General features: G+C 41.9%; 1 protein-coding gene across 1 annotated transcript in view; it reads left to right on the top strand.

The window, feature by feature from the left end:
* Nucleotides 1-2224: 2224 nt before the first annotated feature.
* Nucleotides 2225-16467, top strand: part of LOC149450540 (cell adhesion molecule CEACAM3-like) — a 29996-nt gene continuing 15753 nt past the window's right edge. The window contains exons 1-4 of the mRNA XM_089691773.1: nt 2225-2279; nt 3410-3757; nt 8481-8489; nt 9781-9874. Coding sequence (XP_089547899.1) covers nt 2225-2279; nt 3410-3757; nt 8481-8489; nt 9781-9874 — 506 coding nt within the window. The remainder of the gene's footprint in view (nt 2280-3409; nt 3758-8480; nt 8490-9780; nt 9875-16467) is intronic.

Below are 16467 nucleotides of genomic sequence, written 5' to 3'. Positions count from 1 at the left end.
CCCCCTCTCCAATGCCACTCTCCTGATCTTTCCAACAAGGTCAACAGCACAAATATTAGTCTCTCGCTTCATGCCTGAGTGCTGTGTGTGGTCCTGGATTCGGATGTCTGTTTTTGGCCCTACATCCAATTACTGCCCAAATATTGTTGCATTTACCTCTGTAATATTTCCAAAATAAGCCCCTTCTTAACTAATGACACCTCCAAGCTATTCATTAACTTCCTTACTATCTCTCGCCTCGACTGCAACCTCTCTTCATTGGCCTAACTCTACACAGGCTATCCCTCTTTCAGTCTATCGCAAATGCTCCTGCCAGATTCATTCATCTTACTAATGGCTATATGTGTCCACCGGCCCTCTCATCCAATCCCTCCACTGGTTTCTGCTCACCCAACAACTTAAATTAGGAATAGTAAAGACAACATACAAAACTAGGGATCCATTCCTTTTTGATCAGCGAGTACGAGTACTGATACTTTCGGACAAATAGTTGCCAATACCCAGTACCAATACTTTGCGTTGTGATTTAAGTCAATACAAAATGTATAAACGCAAATTGCACCACAAAGAATAGCATGCGATTTGAACAGGAATGCGATTTCTGTTCAAATTGCATGTGGTTTCCCCACTGCTCATGTGTGAACCCAGGCTTGTCATAGCCTAAGTTAACACAGGAGCAGTGCGGGAAACTTCCCTGTACCGATCCCATGCTGAGCAGAAAGTAGGAGAGAAGGGCGTGTTGTGATGTTATACCTTGGTGTCAGCCATCAGGCAGAGGATGGAGGCAGATTCAGCAGCAATGCTCCGGATTCTCAGCTGTAGAGCTTGGTCTGCGATGTCACGCTGTTTTCCCTCCCTCCCATTTGCGTCATGCAGTTGCAAGGAGAGGACAGAAAGACGCGGGGATTTCAAATCCCTGTAGCTTTCTCTCCTCTCCTCGCAGGGATGACAGTACAGGCTACACGGCTTTTGATTGATCCTCGCCGGCACGCATGCTATTCAGCACCGTCACGCATGCTTTGCATCCATACATTTTTTATTGATCCAAATCGCACCACAAAGTATCAGTTTCAGGCATCAGGAGCATTTTCACGAGTACGAGTACTCGTGAAAATACTCCGAATCTGGGCATCCCTATACAAAACAATCACTAACCTTGTCTTACATTATCATCTGAACCATCCTCTCCCCTCTGAGGATTTCCTCCTCTAGCTCCCTCATCAACTCCTCCCATGCCTTCCTCCATGACTTCTCCAGAATTCTTCCACCGTTCTGCCACACCATACCTAAAGCTCACAAGCTATCTCCTCTTCTGTTAGCCTTTACACAATCCATGAACAACTCATCTCTTCAGAGAAGCCTATCCCACCTTTACCTAACAACAGAGCTTATACTTTTTCCATCAATTCATCACTGCACAATGATTAACTTTTTGTATCACTTGCACCTTCCGTTTACATTACTTCCTTTACAAGCTCTCATGAGCAGCACCCCCCTAATCCTCCTGTCTTGAATTGTAACTGTACTGTCTCCATTTGAAAGCACTGTGCAAACGTCTGGTGCTATATAAATACCATATAGTAATAATACATAAAAATAGCAAAGTCTGTAATATAAAGTAATAAGTTAGCAATCATTGCTCTAGAAAAAGTATAACTAGATTTGACTTGCTTAACAATATTACCATCTTCACATTGCAATATTTAAAAAGCACTTTAAGCTGCTATGTTCCAGTGTAGGGGTAAAATGTTAAATGTATATATGATTACCTAAAATCATCAGCAAGTGCTGAAAACAATGTTTACTAATACTGTATATATAGTAATATATGACTGCTTCTTTATACAACCATGATTCCTAGCACACCATTGAACGACAAGCCATTTTCCAATGATGGAAGGTCACAATTTACTAGCTGCACTTTAACATTTCCATTATCTGCATCACAGGTTATGTGTTTCTCCTGGAGAATAAAGCAATAGTTATGAATTATTATTGTCCTGTATACTTTCAGTTTCAGATGTTATGGAAATTCATTCCAGTCAGCCAAGTAAGTAATGATAGGCGACACAATTAATTGCAAGGTTTGAAGCTTCTGCTGTGAAATTATATTCCTGGCAAAAAAATTCCCACACCATCCTCTTCCTTATTCAGTGTCTCATCTACCAGGTACATGTCGTCTTGTTTTCTTGTGGGGTAGGGAACACCAAACAATTTTTGTGAGATGATCTACAGTGAAGATTTTATTAAGTGGTGTCAGTGGGGATGTCTTGCAGCAAGTAAGAAAATAATAGTAAATAGAAATATAAAAATACGGAGGTGGGTAATTTCATGTACAGTACATGGGAGAGTTACTGTATTTCGATACAAATTCTCTTTTTTATTAATTTATTACTCCAACAAAAGTTCTCTTTTAATATTAATTTACATAAATTTTCCTGATTTTAGATGACATAGAGCAGTTCAAAATGAGACAAAGTATGGCCCTCCTCAGATTCTGCTTACAATTCTAGCATGTTTTATCAGTTTAGCCTCATGTTCAAACACTCATCCCTATTGTGACTTTACAGTTGTTACAGTAGCATTAAAATGAGACCGTTCAAAGAGGAGTGCCTACATCTTCAGCATATTGTTTGCTGTAATCTCCAATTACATCCATGTTAGTTTAGTACATAAATTTGGGTTGTCACCAGCTTCTTAGGCTGGCCATAGACATGTCAAAAATCGAAAGTTTTGACAATTGAAAAACAAAAATGGTGCATATAATTGTGTCATCACGTTTTGTTTTCAAAGAAAATCCAGCATGTTGGATCAGGCACCTTCGAGGCTGGCTGTTTAGTGTGCTGGGAAATTCTTTGTTTGTTGTGATGTGCATTGCTCTTCCATGTGCACCTTCCTGCAAAGGCTAGTTATAGTTTGAGGTGGTTGCCACTTTTGTGTACTTCGATTGGAATCCAAAAATCACGTGTCACAACTGGCACACTGATGCGAAAAACAAATGACCAAGAATTTTCGTTCGGTTTTCAACTTATCTATGGCTGACCTTCATACTGACATACTAAGCAGATTAAAAACTACAAAATTACTTCAGCGCAATCATGCAAACTCCCACCTCCAATGTGATACTGCTGCTGACACTGTGTTCCTACATATGCAAACAGTACATACTAAACCAGTGCTGTGCAATACAAAATATGCAATTTATAACATATGTGCAATCCTCCCATAAATATACTCTGAATAAAGTAAGCTAACTCACACCATGGATATAGATAAATGCAGGTTGTTTCAGATGGGTGTATAATACATTTGAAAAACACATAACTAGATGATGTAGTCACCCTTACATGCTTATAATCATATATTAAAAAACAACTATATGACTTCCATTTTCTCTTTTCTTTCCTAGCCATTATATGTGTACAAATAGATAACTGCTGCTCTCTCATCAAAGTAGAACCCCCAAGTCCAACTGTGGGCCAAACTGTTTTATTGAATGTCAACTATGAAGGCAAAATTCTAATGATCAAATGGTACAAGGGGGGTGGGACAAATCAATCTAAGTCAATTGTGACATTCAACCCAGGATCAAGTAATCAACCAACTACTGGGAAAATGTTTACAGGACGAGAAAAAGTCATGTATGATGGATCTTTATTGATATCAGACCTTAGGACTTCGGATACTGGAATCTTCACTGTCAAACTCACTGTTCCAAACTCTTTTATGTGCGACAAAGTTAAGCTCACTGTGAAAGGTAAGCAGACTGAAATATGAGTGTTGGCTAAGACATGTTTTTTTTTGTTTTTTTAATGTTGTGAAAATCACTAAATACAACCAAATAAACTTTTACTCACATTGCATGCAGTGAAAAAACAACTAATGTGAAGAATTCAGCCATGATCACAAACAGTTGGCCTGTGCCCACCTCTTCTACTTTTCATACCTAGTAGCCTAGCACATTGCATAACTCCTAGATTGTAAACTCCTAGGAGCAGGGCCCTCCTATCCCTCTTGTATTGAACTGTATTGTTGCTGTATTGTCTCCCGTTATATTGTAAAGTGCTGAGCAAACTGTTGGCGCTATATAAATCCTGTCTAATAATAATAATAAGTCAAAGATGTGACCAGGCTAGTGCTGTTCTTTATGTATCTCTCTGTAAAGCAATACATTGATCTCTGGGTATTGTTATTAACCTTTCACTGTAGTTCACTTTCATTGGCAAATACACTGCTCAAAAAAAAAATTAAAGGAACACTATTTAGTCAGAGAATAGCATCAAGTCGATTAAACTCCTGGGATATTGATCTGGTCAGTTAAGTAGCAGAGGGGGTTGTTAATCAGTGTCAGCTGCTTTGGTGTTAACGAAATTAACAACAGGTGTACTAGATGGGTAACAATGAGACGACCCCCAAAAGAGGAATGGTTTCCAGGTTGAGGCCATTGACATTTTTTTCCCTACTCATCTTTTCTGACTGTTTTTCACTAGTTTTGCATTTGCCTAGGGTCAATGTCACTACTGGTAGCATGAAGCGATACCTGGACCCTACAGAGGTTGCACAGGCAGTCCAACTCCTCCAGGATGGCACATCAATACGTGCCATTGCCAGAAGGTTTGCTGTGTCACCCACCTAGCACAGTCTCAAGAGCATGGAGGAGATTCCAGGAGACAGGCAGTAACTATAGGAGAGCTGGACAGGGCCGTAGAAGGTCCTTGACCCATCAGCAGGACCAGTATCTGCTCCTTTGTGCAAGGAGGAACAGGATGAGCACTGTCAGAGCCCTACAAAATGACCTGTAGCAGACCACTGGTGTGAAGGTCTCTGACCAAACAATCAGAAACAGACTTCATGAGGGTGGCCTGAGGGCCCGATGCCCTCTAGTGGGCCCTGTGCTCATTGCCCGACACCATAGAGCTCAACTGGCATTTTCCATTGAACCCCAGAATTGACAGGTCCGCCACTGGTGCCCTGTGCTTTTCACAGAGCAGGTTCATCCTGAGCACGTGTGACAGACGTGAAAGTGTCTGGAGAAGCCGTGGAGAATTTTATGCTGCCTGCAACATCATTCAGCATGAACGTTTTGGTGGTGGGTCAGTGATGGTCTGGGGAGGCATATCCATGGAGGGACGCACAGACCTCTACAAGCTAGAGAATGGCACCCTGCCTGCCATTAGGTGTTGGGATGAAATCCTTGGACCCATTGTCAGACCGTACGCTGGTGCAGTGGGTCCTGGATTCCTCCTGGTGCACGGCAATGTCTGGCAGTTCCTGGAGGATGAAGGAATTGATACCATTGAGTGGCCCCCACGCTCGCCTGACCTAAATCCAATAGAACACCTCTGGGATATCATGTTTTGGTCCATCTGACGACGCCAGGTTGCACCTCAGACTGTCCAGGAGCTCAGTGATGCCCTGGTCCAGATCTGGGAGAAAATACCCCAGGACACCATCCATCATCTCATTAGGAGCATGCCCCGATGTTGTCAGGCATGCATACAAGTACATGGGGGCCATACAAACTACTGAGTACCATGAATGAAATTTCAGCAAAATGGACTAGCCTGCTGCATCATCTTTTCATTTTGATTTTTGGGGTGTCTTTGAATTCTGTCCTCTGTAGGTTGATATTTTTCATTTCCATCAAACGATGGGTATCCTTACGTTCCTAACACATTACCCAGTCCATATCAGTATAGATATCCAGCATGATATTTTTCCCCATTGAGATCTGATGTGTTTTTAAAGTATTCCTTACATTTTTTTGAGCATTGTACATGTTTATTAATGTTTATGAATAGCCCCATTCACAACTGTCTATGAGGAAAGCTATTTTTTGGTCACCTTCCTGCTGCCTTTCCATACCCAGACATCCCTTTAGCCAGTTGGAATGATTAAGACTCCTGTAGGAATATTTTGGTTTATATGCCGCATTGGAGAGATCACCCTTAACTTCCTGGTCCAAATTAAAAACATAAGGTAAGCAGAAATTTCTACAAATAGGAGGATTCCCCTTACCTCCTGTTCTAATGATGCCTGGTTGCAGGGTGCTTGGGTGTGGCCCCATTCACTTGAATAGGTTGCATGCAGTGGCAGTATTGCTCTTTAGGTGGGCATTTGGGAGGGTGGTAAAACTGTGGCAGAACCACCTGTTTTTACCACCCCCTGGCAGCTTGTGTGAATGAGACCTTAAGAATAAAGTTTAGGTTAGAGTCAGCAGCTATTAGTTCTTCTGGTGTTATAAAATTGTGGCAAAATAACATAAGGTGTAAGGTTATATTTAGGCACAGAAAATGGTTAACTACCTATGTAGCTATTACCTCTGAAAAACAGAAAAGCACACTAGAACAGCACCATGTGTAGGCTGATCAACACAAAGCTTCCCAATCCACACATCAGTACAATTGTGCTCACATAAATTCATAACAATAAAATGACACATTTGGAAACACTCGATTCACTTTGCGAATTCCCTCCATGCGTTACACACTGCATGTAGATGTCCCCTTACCAAACATACTGCCCCTTTACCCCAGGGCTTAATAATGCACAGATTCAGATGGCTCTATAAACTGCCTCCTCATGGCAAGCAAAACTCCTCAAGGCTCCTTGCAAATGCTCAGGGATTGGATGAAAGAAATTTGGAAACTCATATAGCAGTATTAACTTAAAAGTGCTTATTTATTAAATGTTAAAAAGGCTCACATTGCCTTAGAAAAGTCATATCCCAAACAGCAGACTAACAAAGATGGTGGCTACCGCACTTCCAGTTCAGGTCTGTGCACCTGACATCACTTCCTTGACAGACTTTGTCACTTGGCATCTTCAAAAGGAGGAAGAACTGATCACTCAGGAAGATTTAGGCTCCATGCACACTTCGCGTTTTAATAGCGCTGGTAGCATTAGTTGTGTACAGTCGCATTATAAAATGTGAGTTTTCCAGAGTTTTGTAGTTTTTGTGCATTAGCGTTTAGCCACGTTTTTTCTGTTTTTGCATTTTTTAGTGTCTTTAAGGAAAAACAAAAATTTGCTCAGAAAACACCCAAAAACAATGGTTTTCTGCGTTTTATCGTGTTTTTCATCATTAGAGCATTTTTACAGCTAAAGAACTCCTCTAGACACCCACTAGTTCTGTTTTTTTTTCCAGCAAAAAAACACTGATTAACTGCTTAAGGACTGCCCTATAGCAGAAATACTGCTACAGAGTGGCACCTGTGCGCAAAATCATGTATATATACATGATTTTTCATTTCCAGGTAGGGGGCGCGCGTCCTACCCACGCAGCCATTCGCGGCCACAGATGTCAATCACCGGGTCCTGGCCAGTAATTACCCGCCGACACCCGGTGATTACCGACAATCACCGATGGAGAGGAAGACTGTTTTGTTTACTCCCTGTCAGCTCAGGCACACTGCTCAGGATGGCTGTGTACAGCAAAGTTAGTTAAATAAAAAACGCACAGGCGATCAAATAAAACTGTTAAGTATTTTAGTCTTTTCAAATCTATTCTGTTCTTTTCTATTATTTTATATTCAATTCTAATGTATTCTGTTTGAATTCAAATTCATTCTATTCAAAATTTGAATTTTGGAAGGTAGTTATATTTCTATTTTATTCTATTCTATTCTTTTTCTCTACTATTCTATTCTTTGATTCTCTATTCTAATCTTTTCCATTCTTTCTATTCTATTCTTTGATTTTTATATTCTAATCTTTTCTATTCTATTCTAATTTATTCTATTCCTTTATTTTCTGTTCTATTTTGCTCTGTTTTACTCTACTATTTTCTATTCTAGTCTTTGATTTCATATTATAATCTTTTCTATTCTTTTCTAACTGATTCTGTTCTTTTCTATTCTATTCTTTGATGTTCTATTCAAATCTTTTCTATTCTTTTCTATTATATTCTTTGATTTTCTATTGTAATCTTTTCTATTATATTCTAATGGGTTATATTCTTTTCTATTCCTTTATTTTCTATTCTATTTTGTCCTGTTTTACTCTCTTATTTTCTACTGTGCTATGTTCTAGTCTTTTATTTTCAATTCTTTTCTCTATTTTTTTTCTATTCCATTATTTTATTTTCTATTTTATTCTTTTCTATTTCTTTATTTTCTGTTCTATTTTATTCTATTCTTGTTTTCAAATTCAAATTGGTTTTCAAATTTGAATATGTTTTCAAATGTGTTTTTGAATTTAAATCCATTTGAATTTTGGCCAAATTTTGTTTCGTTATTTCAGATTCTTTTAAGTTCATTAATATTGTAATTTGGAACTCCAATACATCTGAATGTCTGAATAACGGAAAATTCATCCGAATTTTGATTCGGAACGAATCGAACTTCACATGTCTACACGTGACGCTGACTCACTGTGACCAAAACGAAACCAGTAATGTCAGTTGGCTTCAGCTCTGGCTCTGCTCTCCATCTGCAAGAGAGGTCCCACAGACACGTTTCGCCCCTTTGTGGGCTTAATAGTTGGTCACAGTGAGTCGGAGTCCTGTGTGAGATTGGTTGCCATTTTCTTTAGCATATTGTAGCCTGAAGCTGTTTAATACAATCTGCACCAGTTCATTACATGTCCTGTTGGCTCATATCATTAGCATTACAGCAGTCCTTTTTTTTTGTCTACATTTTGTAATTCAGTTACACACATTAACAGGAAAATGATAGGGAAATGGTCCTTTTTATCATGACCCCAATTACATATTTTAAGCACTTGTATTCAATTGTAGCCGAAACACCCCTTGAAAGGCATATATGAAAGAACAGCAAGTAATCTTGCAGATCCGCTTTTATTATTTTTTTTTTATATATACAAAGAACTAAGGTGTCCGTTTATGAGACACAGAATAGCTGCGATTCAACAGATCTCAGCTATTCTCTGGTCATTCACAGTTTATGACACTCAGGAGATCATGTCAGCCCTTCTCTGGAGATCTGTGTTCTCCCTCCAGATTCTCCAGCCCAGAGCTGGAGAATCGGAGGGACAGAAAACTAAGCAGAGATAATTTACCTCTGCTTACTAAACTGATCTTTTACTGTAATCTCGCGAGATTATAGTAAAATCAGCCATTTTCCAGCGTTTGTAGACCGTTCTCCAGCGTTTGGAGACCGTTCTCCCTTAGTTCTGATAACTGCTTCATAAACTGCATTCACAGGAGAACTGTGTTCTCCGAGAATGCCGGAGAACTGAGCAGCGATCTATTACCGCTGGTTCACAAACGGACACCTAACTGGCCCAACCCACACAGGGGTATTTGCAGATCAGCTTTATCACAAAATGATATTGGCTCTCACCTTTCACCCCACACTACCTGCAATTTGCCGGCTGAGAAGGAGAAGTCTGTTGCACACAGCAGTCATCTCCCAAACACATCCAGTAATCAGTAATAGAATACAAAAGGCAAATAGGCTGTTCACTTTGCAACAGATGTTGCACTTTGCATGGGAACTGTCTGCAGAGCTTTGTGAATGGGGTGAAACTTCACTGTGCAAAGAATACCTTATCAAGTGCAAGAAAAATAAAATCAGCATTTTTGCTTGAACATGATTAAATAGCGGAAGTCAGCAGAACTTCACCTCATTTACTAATCTCTGAGGGAAATTTCCATGAAAAGTGCAACTTTCCTTGCAAAGTGAACAGTTTAGTTACCCCGTCGTCTCCAGTACCCTGTAGTAACACAATCTGCCCTTGTAAAAGGAGTTAGTCCCTACAGGTTATGTTAAATACTATTGTAATAGTAACATTTTTCTTTTTTTTATTTATTCTAACCAGACAGTAAAACACCTCCTGTTGTGGTGAAATCAGGTAGACCTTCTCAAGCTCAACCAGTCAGCTCTCATCCCACTGCTTCCAAACCCAAAGGTAAGTTTTAAAAATTGCAATCAGGACCACTGAGAAGGGGGTATCACTAGTCCTCCTGTATGGGACCTAGACTAGCAGGAGGGGCCTGGTAGGGGATTAGGGGAACTGATCCCCTACATGTCTCTCCAGTTGGCTTCTTCTTCTCACTTTCTGATTGGCTTTCAGCTGCTGCAGAAAGGGACACACAGGGCATCAGTTCCTGTAATTGCCCCCCTCTCCCCCCCAGGGCTGGTGCTAGACTATTTTCACCCTAGGCATGACCAGCTACTTGTGCCCCCACCCCCAAAAAATAAATAAATAAATAATATTGAAAACAGTAGAAAATAATAAATCAACCAAACATGAAACTGCTGCATTTCTTTTAATTTGCAAAACTAAGTGCCATAAGATGCCACCAGTACCAATATTAAAGACAAAATTAGGGTCACAGATGGACTGTATCTGTGGCTGGCAGTAGCCGGGTGACAGTTGCAGTGAATGGAGGATGATGGATCCACAATCTGACAGATCCCAGGCTAGAATTCCCAGGCAGGGGGGGGGGCTAAAACGCTGTGACAGCAGGCAGCTGAACTGAGCAATCCCACACGGTGACAGATCCGACACAACACCACCACCAACACTGACACAGATCAGCAGGCCCAGCAGACACTAGAAGAGCAGGCTGTGGGATTGTAATGATGTCATCACTCACTAACACATTGCACATGTGATGGATAGCCGGCCAGCCGGGTCACACTCACACGGACACGAGACATCAGAGTTAGACATTACCTTCCTCCGCAGGTGCAGCTCCATCTCCACTGATGAATGGAAAGAGAAGGGCTGGAACTCCACAGTGATCAGTAGCTGCCAGCTTGCTTGCAGTAAGGGACTAAGTCTGAGATGAACACTGAAAGGAGCGGCAGCATAGCTGCAATACTGGCCCCGGACATCCAACATCTTCCTCTGTCCTTCCCCCCCCTTTGCATCCCCTCCCCTCAGCTGAAGGATCATTCATGATGTGGCGGCGTCCCACACAGAGTGAGTAATGACCTGTGCTTCTCCAAGGTGCCCCTATGTGACATTGCGCCCTAGGCAGACGCCTAGTTTGCCTAGTGGAAGCATCGGCCCTGCCCGCCCCCCCGTTTCCGCCGCACCAATCACCTTTCCTGTTAAAGAAACGATTCTCCCTGCTGCCTGCTAATAATGATTTTAGAGTACTTTATTGAAAATATATATTATCATTTTGAGGTGGGGGGGGCTGTACGGGGCCCCGTGATTTCTAACAGCAGCCCCGACTGCAATTATTATAGTGTACATTGTTGACAAGCTAAGGTGTGCAAACCAAATTAGGCAAACATACATCCAAGCGGTATTGTCGGCTGATTCACTGATACCTTTATTTAGGTCCTAGAAGCTTTTAACTTACAAACCCACAATGCCTTTAAGCACAGTGGTTCTCCTTTTTAGCTACCTGGTCTTTCCTACAGCAATCAGACACAAGCTACATGTTAACTCACTGTAAAGAGGCCTTTATTTGCCTGCTACATATGTCCAAGGGTTACTGCTCAAAGGTCGTTGTCACACAGAGAAAGGAGCATGAGGGGCAGAAAAATTGGGAAAGGGCAGATATTTAGGGAGAAATCTTTAAGTGCAAAATGTAGCTGTAACTCTTCCACTGTGACCTACAGGTACTGTATGTCCTTGTATGTAATGTATGTAGCCAAATGCTTTACAAACTCCAGTAAATTGTATACACTGTAGAAACCATTTGATCTACACTTAAAACGTATTTCTGAAACATATTTTCAGCAGTCCTGATATATACAGCAGACAACAGTTCCACCCAGTCAACACTTATGGAATTGGTCTGATTCCCTTACTACCTCTGCATAATGCCGTTGACCAGGGGCGGACTGACAACTCATGGGGCCCCCGGGGAATAGGAGATCATGGGGACCCTGTGTGCTTACCCACACTCAAAGCACACCCAAAAAAGCCTATAAAAGGTTCCAGGGGCATTTCATGGGGCAGTGCCCGAGTGCTCAAATAGTCAGTCCACCCCTGCCGTTGACCTAACAACAGCCTTTTATCTCTTTTCGTAAAGAACCCTCCAATTAGACAACAGGAACTAAATTGCACATGGGAGCATTTTATAGAAAGAGATAGTGAAACATGTTTGTTTAAAGCTGAAATCTGGGCTAAATACTGTAGATATTGTCTAATTACAAGAGCCATGTATATACTTAAGCTGACTGAAATTCGGGTGACTCAGCAGGGAACACCTTCTCCCCTGAATGTTGACTAGTGTGTGGCCATTCCTGATTGACTTCTGTTGAAGGGACACACTGGATAACTTTTAATGATCAGCGGCTCTAGCCACTGATCAGTATAATTTGACAGCAGTAGAACCTGCACCGACTCGGGGATTCCTCCATCCACCTCATTTGTGCCAATGGAGACATCTGTCAGTTTTTTTTCATTCTGCTTGCTTGCTGAACGAAAAAACTAACAGTGTATGGACACTTTTACATTATTCTTGGTGCCTTTTTTGTAGTTCTTACAGATCTTTGCAGTATTCAAGAATGAAATAACTCTTCACTTTGGCTCTGACCAGGAGTTTCCTGTAACAAAGACAAGTCACTGATGTTCTCTCCTTGTACAGGATGACCGGTCTTGTATCCGTCTCCTCCTGTAGTTTTCTGCAGGCATGTAGGCAGGAGCAGTTTGGCCTCCCCACACAGGTGGCGCTGACAGCACTGCAATGCAGGGAGAGTGGAGGACAGGAGGAACTCACATTCCTTTTAGGTCTCCACAGGGGTCATCAGGTGAGCGGCTGGTGATTGAACGCTGCTGCCTTGGATCACCCTGTGGACATTGTAGCGAGGGCAATGCTTGTAAAACCACTGACTCCCTACAGTTGGTGCACATTTTGCATGTGGGTAGGATAGGGACAGTAACCTGCTGGTCAGGGTGAGTTTGCCTAGAGCTGGGAGAAGTTCTAGAGGAGGAGGGACAGAGTAGGGACTGGTCGACAGTCATCAGTGTGGAGCCTTTCTGCTACATCTTCTTGTTACAACTTTGTCCACATGTCGCCTCCTCTGGCAGATGCAGTCAGTATTCGAGTGTCGCTCTCTGTAAGGGCTGCATAGCCCACTGTGAGTGCTATTAACCGTTCACTGCTTCTACCTAAACCCTGTACTGTATTGTTGGAACTTTCATGCAATACACTTCATTTCAAACCCAGATCCCTTGTGTCTTTCCTCCCTAATGGTTATCCAATATCGGGCTCCATCCACAGGAAGACTAGTAAGTGGACCTGCTAAATCCCTCCCACAGCTCTGCTCTCCAAACTATCTACAGTATAGTGATGATGTCATAACCACTTTTGCAAGTTACTATCTGGGTTTTCAAAAACATTTTGATAAATAGATTTATATCCATTGTGGCTATTAAGGAATATATTTCAATGAAAGTTGTACCCAGGGTTAAGCTTTAAATAACAAAGGAATCCTATCCCTACATTTAGGCACTTATTCTGTCCTATTTACAATTATTCCATCACAATCTTACATTACAAGTTTACATGGCTCTCTGTTTATCATGTCACTTACTAATTTGAGATTTAAATGTGTCCAACTTTTACCATTACTAATGTGCACGTCATTCTGCAGAATAATTGATGGGTGGAGTACTTTAAAACTGGAAAATCTATATATTACAGGAAGGAATGTTGCTCTGTGTATTGTGTGGGTGAATAGAAAATTGATGTGATTCTGGAAGGCAATGTTGTCAAACAGGTTTCAGAATTCACTGGGAAAATCCCTAAAATTGGAGATATGAGGGCCCATTTACATTTATATGTTGCTGGCTGTGTTGTACTGCACCAACACGCTATGGCAGTGCACATGTGTTGCAGTGTGTTGCGATTTACAGTACGCTGCGTTGAAAATGTTGAGGCATGTCTGATTTTTGGGACATTCTATTGTTCTCATTAGACCGCCTTATCCCAATACACGTTTACACACTACAGAAATGTAAATGAGCTCCTAATGTTAATTTCATTATCTTTAGTTTTTGAAAAAAAGATTTATTAGTTTTACTCCAGTAATAGGACAAAAAAAGTACAGAAAATTATCTGAGTCAGAAAGAAAAATCAGGTTGTACATTCATCATTATATTTTAAAATGAATAATGCCTTTGAAAGGCTACAATCATTAATTACAATTTTATGTATGAGTATCCTGTCTTACAGTATTTCCGATTCATGTCTTAGTGCCACTTTCATGTTGTCACTGGGGAATTTTGCCTAAAGTCTTAAATTTATCTCTACAGAACATGCTCTAGCAGTGAGCTTTCCCAAGTGGGATGCCAACCCCACCACACACTAAATTGGCCTTTCCTCAGTGAGATCCCAACCCCACCACACACAAACTGGCCTTTCCCCAGTGAGATTCCATGCCCAGCAGACACATATTGGCCTCGACACAAAGACTGTGATGGTGCAGAATTCAGAGTAAAGCTCAGTTCAGCAGCAAATTTAATACAGCTAATGCTCATTTCCATGAGCTTGGGCTAGTATGTGCATTCACACATAGCCGTATCTGTGTGTGCCAGTGCGTACCAGTGTGCACATCCACATACATTGGCTCCAAGCAGTTTATTTAAAGCAGACCCTGGTGTGTGCTAATCTCTAAATGTTCTTCAGTGATCTCTGTGATCCATGTTCCTGTGTTCCTACTCATGCTGACTGTTCTTCCGTTGCTGACCTGGCTTGTATCCTACCTTGCTCTGTGGATTGTGGATAGTGACCTCAGCTTCCCTCTGACTTCTCTGCCTGCTTCTGGACTTTGCTCTGCTTGCTTCCCTGGTACTGACCTCACCCTGATTTCTGACCACTCTGCTGTCTCACCATGTGTGAGCATGGCTCACCTTGAATACATCCCTGACCAAAGCAGTCACCTGATACCAAGTTATTGGCATCCGTGCTTCTTTGAGCCTTGTACTTTTGTCACCTCATTCAGGGGTGATGGGACCAAAGCTGTAAGGGAAGCCCCATTGTCAACTTAGCCTCCAACCAAGGTACATAACAAGTGGTCTCCACACCTCCTCCTTCTGCAGAAGGAATATTCCTCACTAAAGATGGCCATATAAGAGAAGAAAGGGAGGGAGAAAGAGATACCAAGCAGCCCTGGTGCAGTAAATTTTAATAAATGAAATAGCATAAAAACAGTGTATTAGGATCTAACAAATGTCTCTGAATAGTAGGCATATCAACAGCTTACAAGTGAGTCCACATTCTTTACGGTGTTCTCCCCTCCCGGTCCAAGCTGGTAGGATCACCGAAGCGTGAAGGGAAGCCAGTGTGAGAGATCCAGAGAGCCGCCATGGGAAATTCCTGTGAACGTTCAAAATGTGAAGTGTCAGAAAAGCTGTCAAGTAGTCAGGGATGCTGTGACCAATCAGACAAGGAGTTTCAGAGGCTTCACCATGGCTCCTTCATCAGCCTGACTATCCCTAACCTCCAGGAGTTTATAGCAAACAAGACAGCTGCAATTAACACTATGTTGCCCTAGGCATTTCATACAAATATGGAAGGGTATATTTCAGAGGGAAGATGATTGGTCACAGCATCCCTGACTGCTGGACAGCTTTTCTGACACTTCACAATTTGACATTAACTAGTAGACAATTGAAAGGATATTTCAAAAACAAACTTTTGGGGTGTACGTGTGTTTGGCCTAAATCCTGCCCCCAACACACACAACTCACTAGCCAGTATGTATGTTAGCAGGTGCAGTTAGCTAGCCTGCCACTAGATGGCTCTGTCCCAAAATAGTGTGGTAATAGGGAATTATGTAATAGGGGGTTAAGTCCCCTTTTAGACAATGCCGTTCTGTAGTGATGTAACGGGTGGAGACAGTGCCCATTTAAGTGCCAGGTTAGGAGGAATCTAGAGATACGTGGCAAACACCCCACAGCAATGTGGATGTAGTCAGCTACTGTCAAGGGCCCTCATGGGGCTGCTGCTTGGGTGAGCTAGTTTAACACCCAGGAGAACCAGCTATAGTCACCCTGACTCTTGTTATGGACTGAAGTGGACTATAAGGAGGATGCAAAATGTCTTTTAGACCAGGCTAAGTGTTCTCTGACATGCGTACTAGTACACCTTGGAGTGAGGGTGACATTAGGGTGGTTGGTCCCAACACTGGTGCTCCCAAGAAGAAACAAGGGGAAATGGCTTATTAACCACTTTACTACTGTGCCATAGTCGACTGATGGCTACAACTCGGTTGTTCAATTTTGGGAGGGCGTCATATGATGTCCTCCCAGAACATGCCCCCCATGCGCCCCCACCGGCCCACATCCAGCGCTGTCTGTGATTTCTGTGTCCTTTGGACATAGCTAATCACATTACATGGTAAAAGACCAATCACAACCGCCTTTTACCACATGATCAGCTTTTTCCAATCACAACTGACCACCATGTAAATACACTTGCCGATTATCGGCAGTACTTTCCTCACACTGTCACAGCATGAGGAAATTACTGCCGGTAACTGTCAAATGTTAAAGCAGACATCTGCACTGATAATCAGGGCACTGATTATCAGTGCT

This window comes from Staurois parvus, unplaced genomic scaffold, assembly GCF_062004578.1.
Source record: "Staurois parvus isolate SC_StPar_1 unplaced genomic scaffold, SC_StPar_1.0 ptg000572l, whole genome shotgun sequence".
Classification (NCBI taxonomy): domain Eukaryota; kingdom Metazoa; phylum Chordata; class Amphibia; order Anura; family Ranidae; genus Staurois; species Staurois parvus.
Note: the sequence above shows the minus strand (reverse complement) of the source record. Positions and strands in the feature narration are given on the sequence as shown.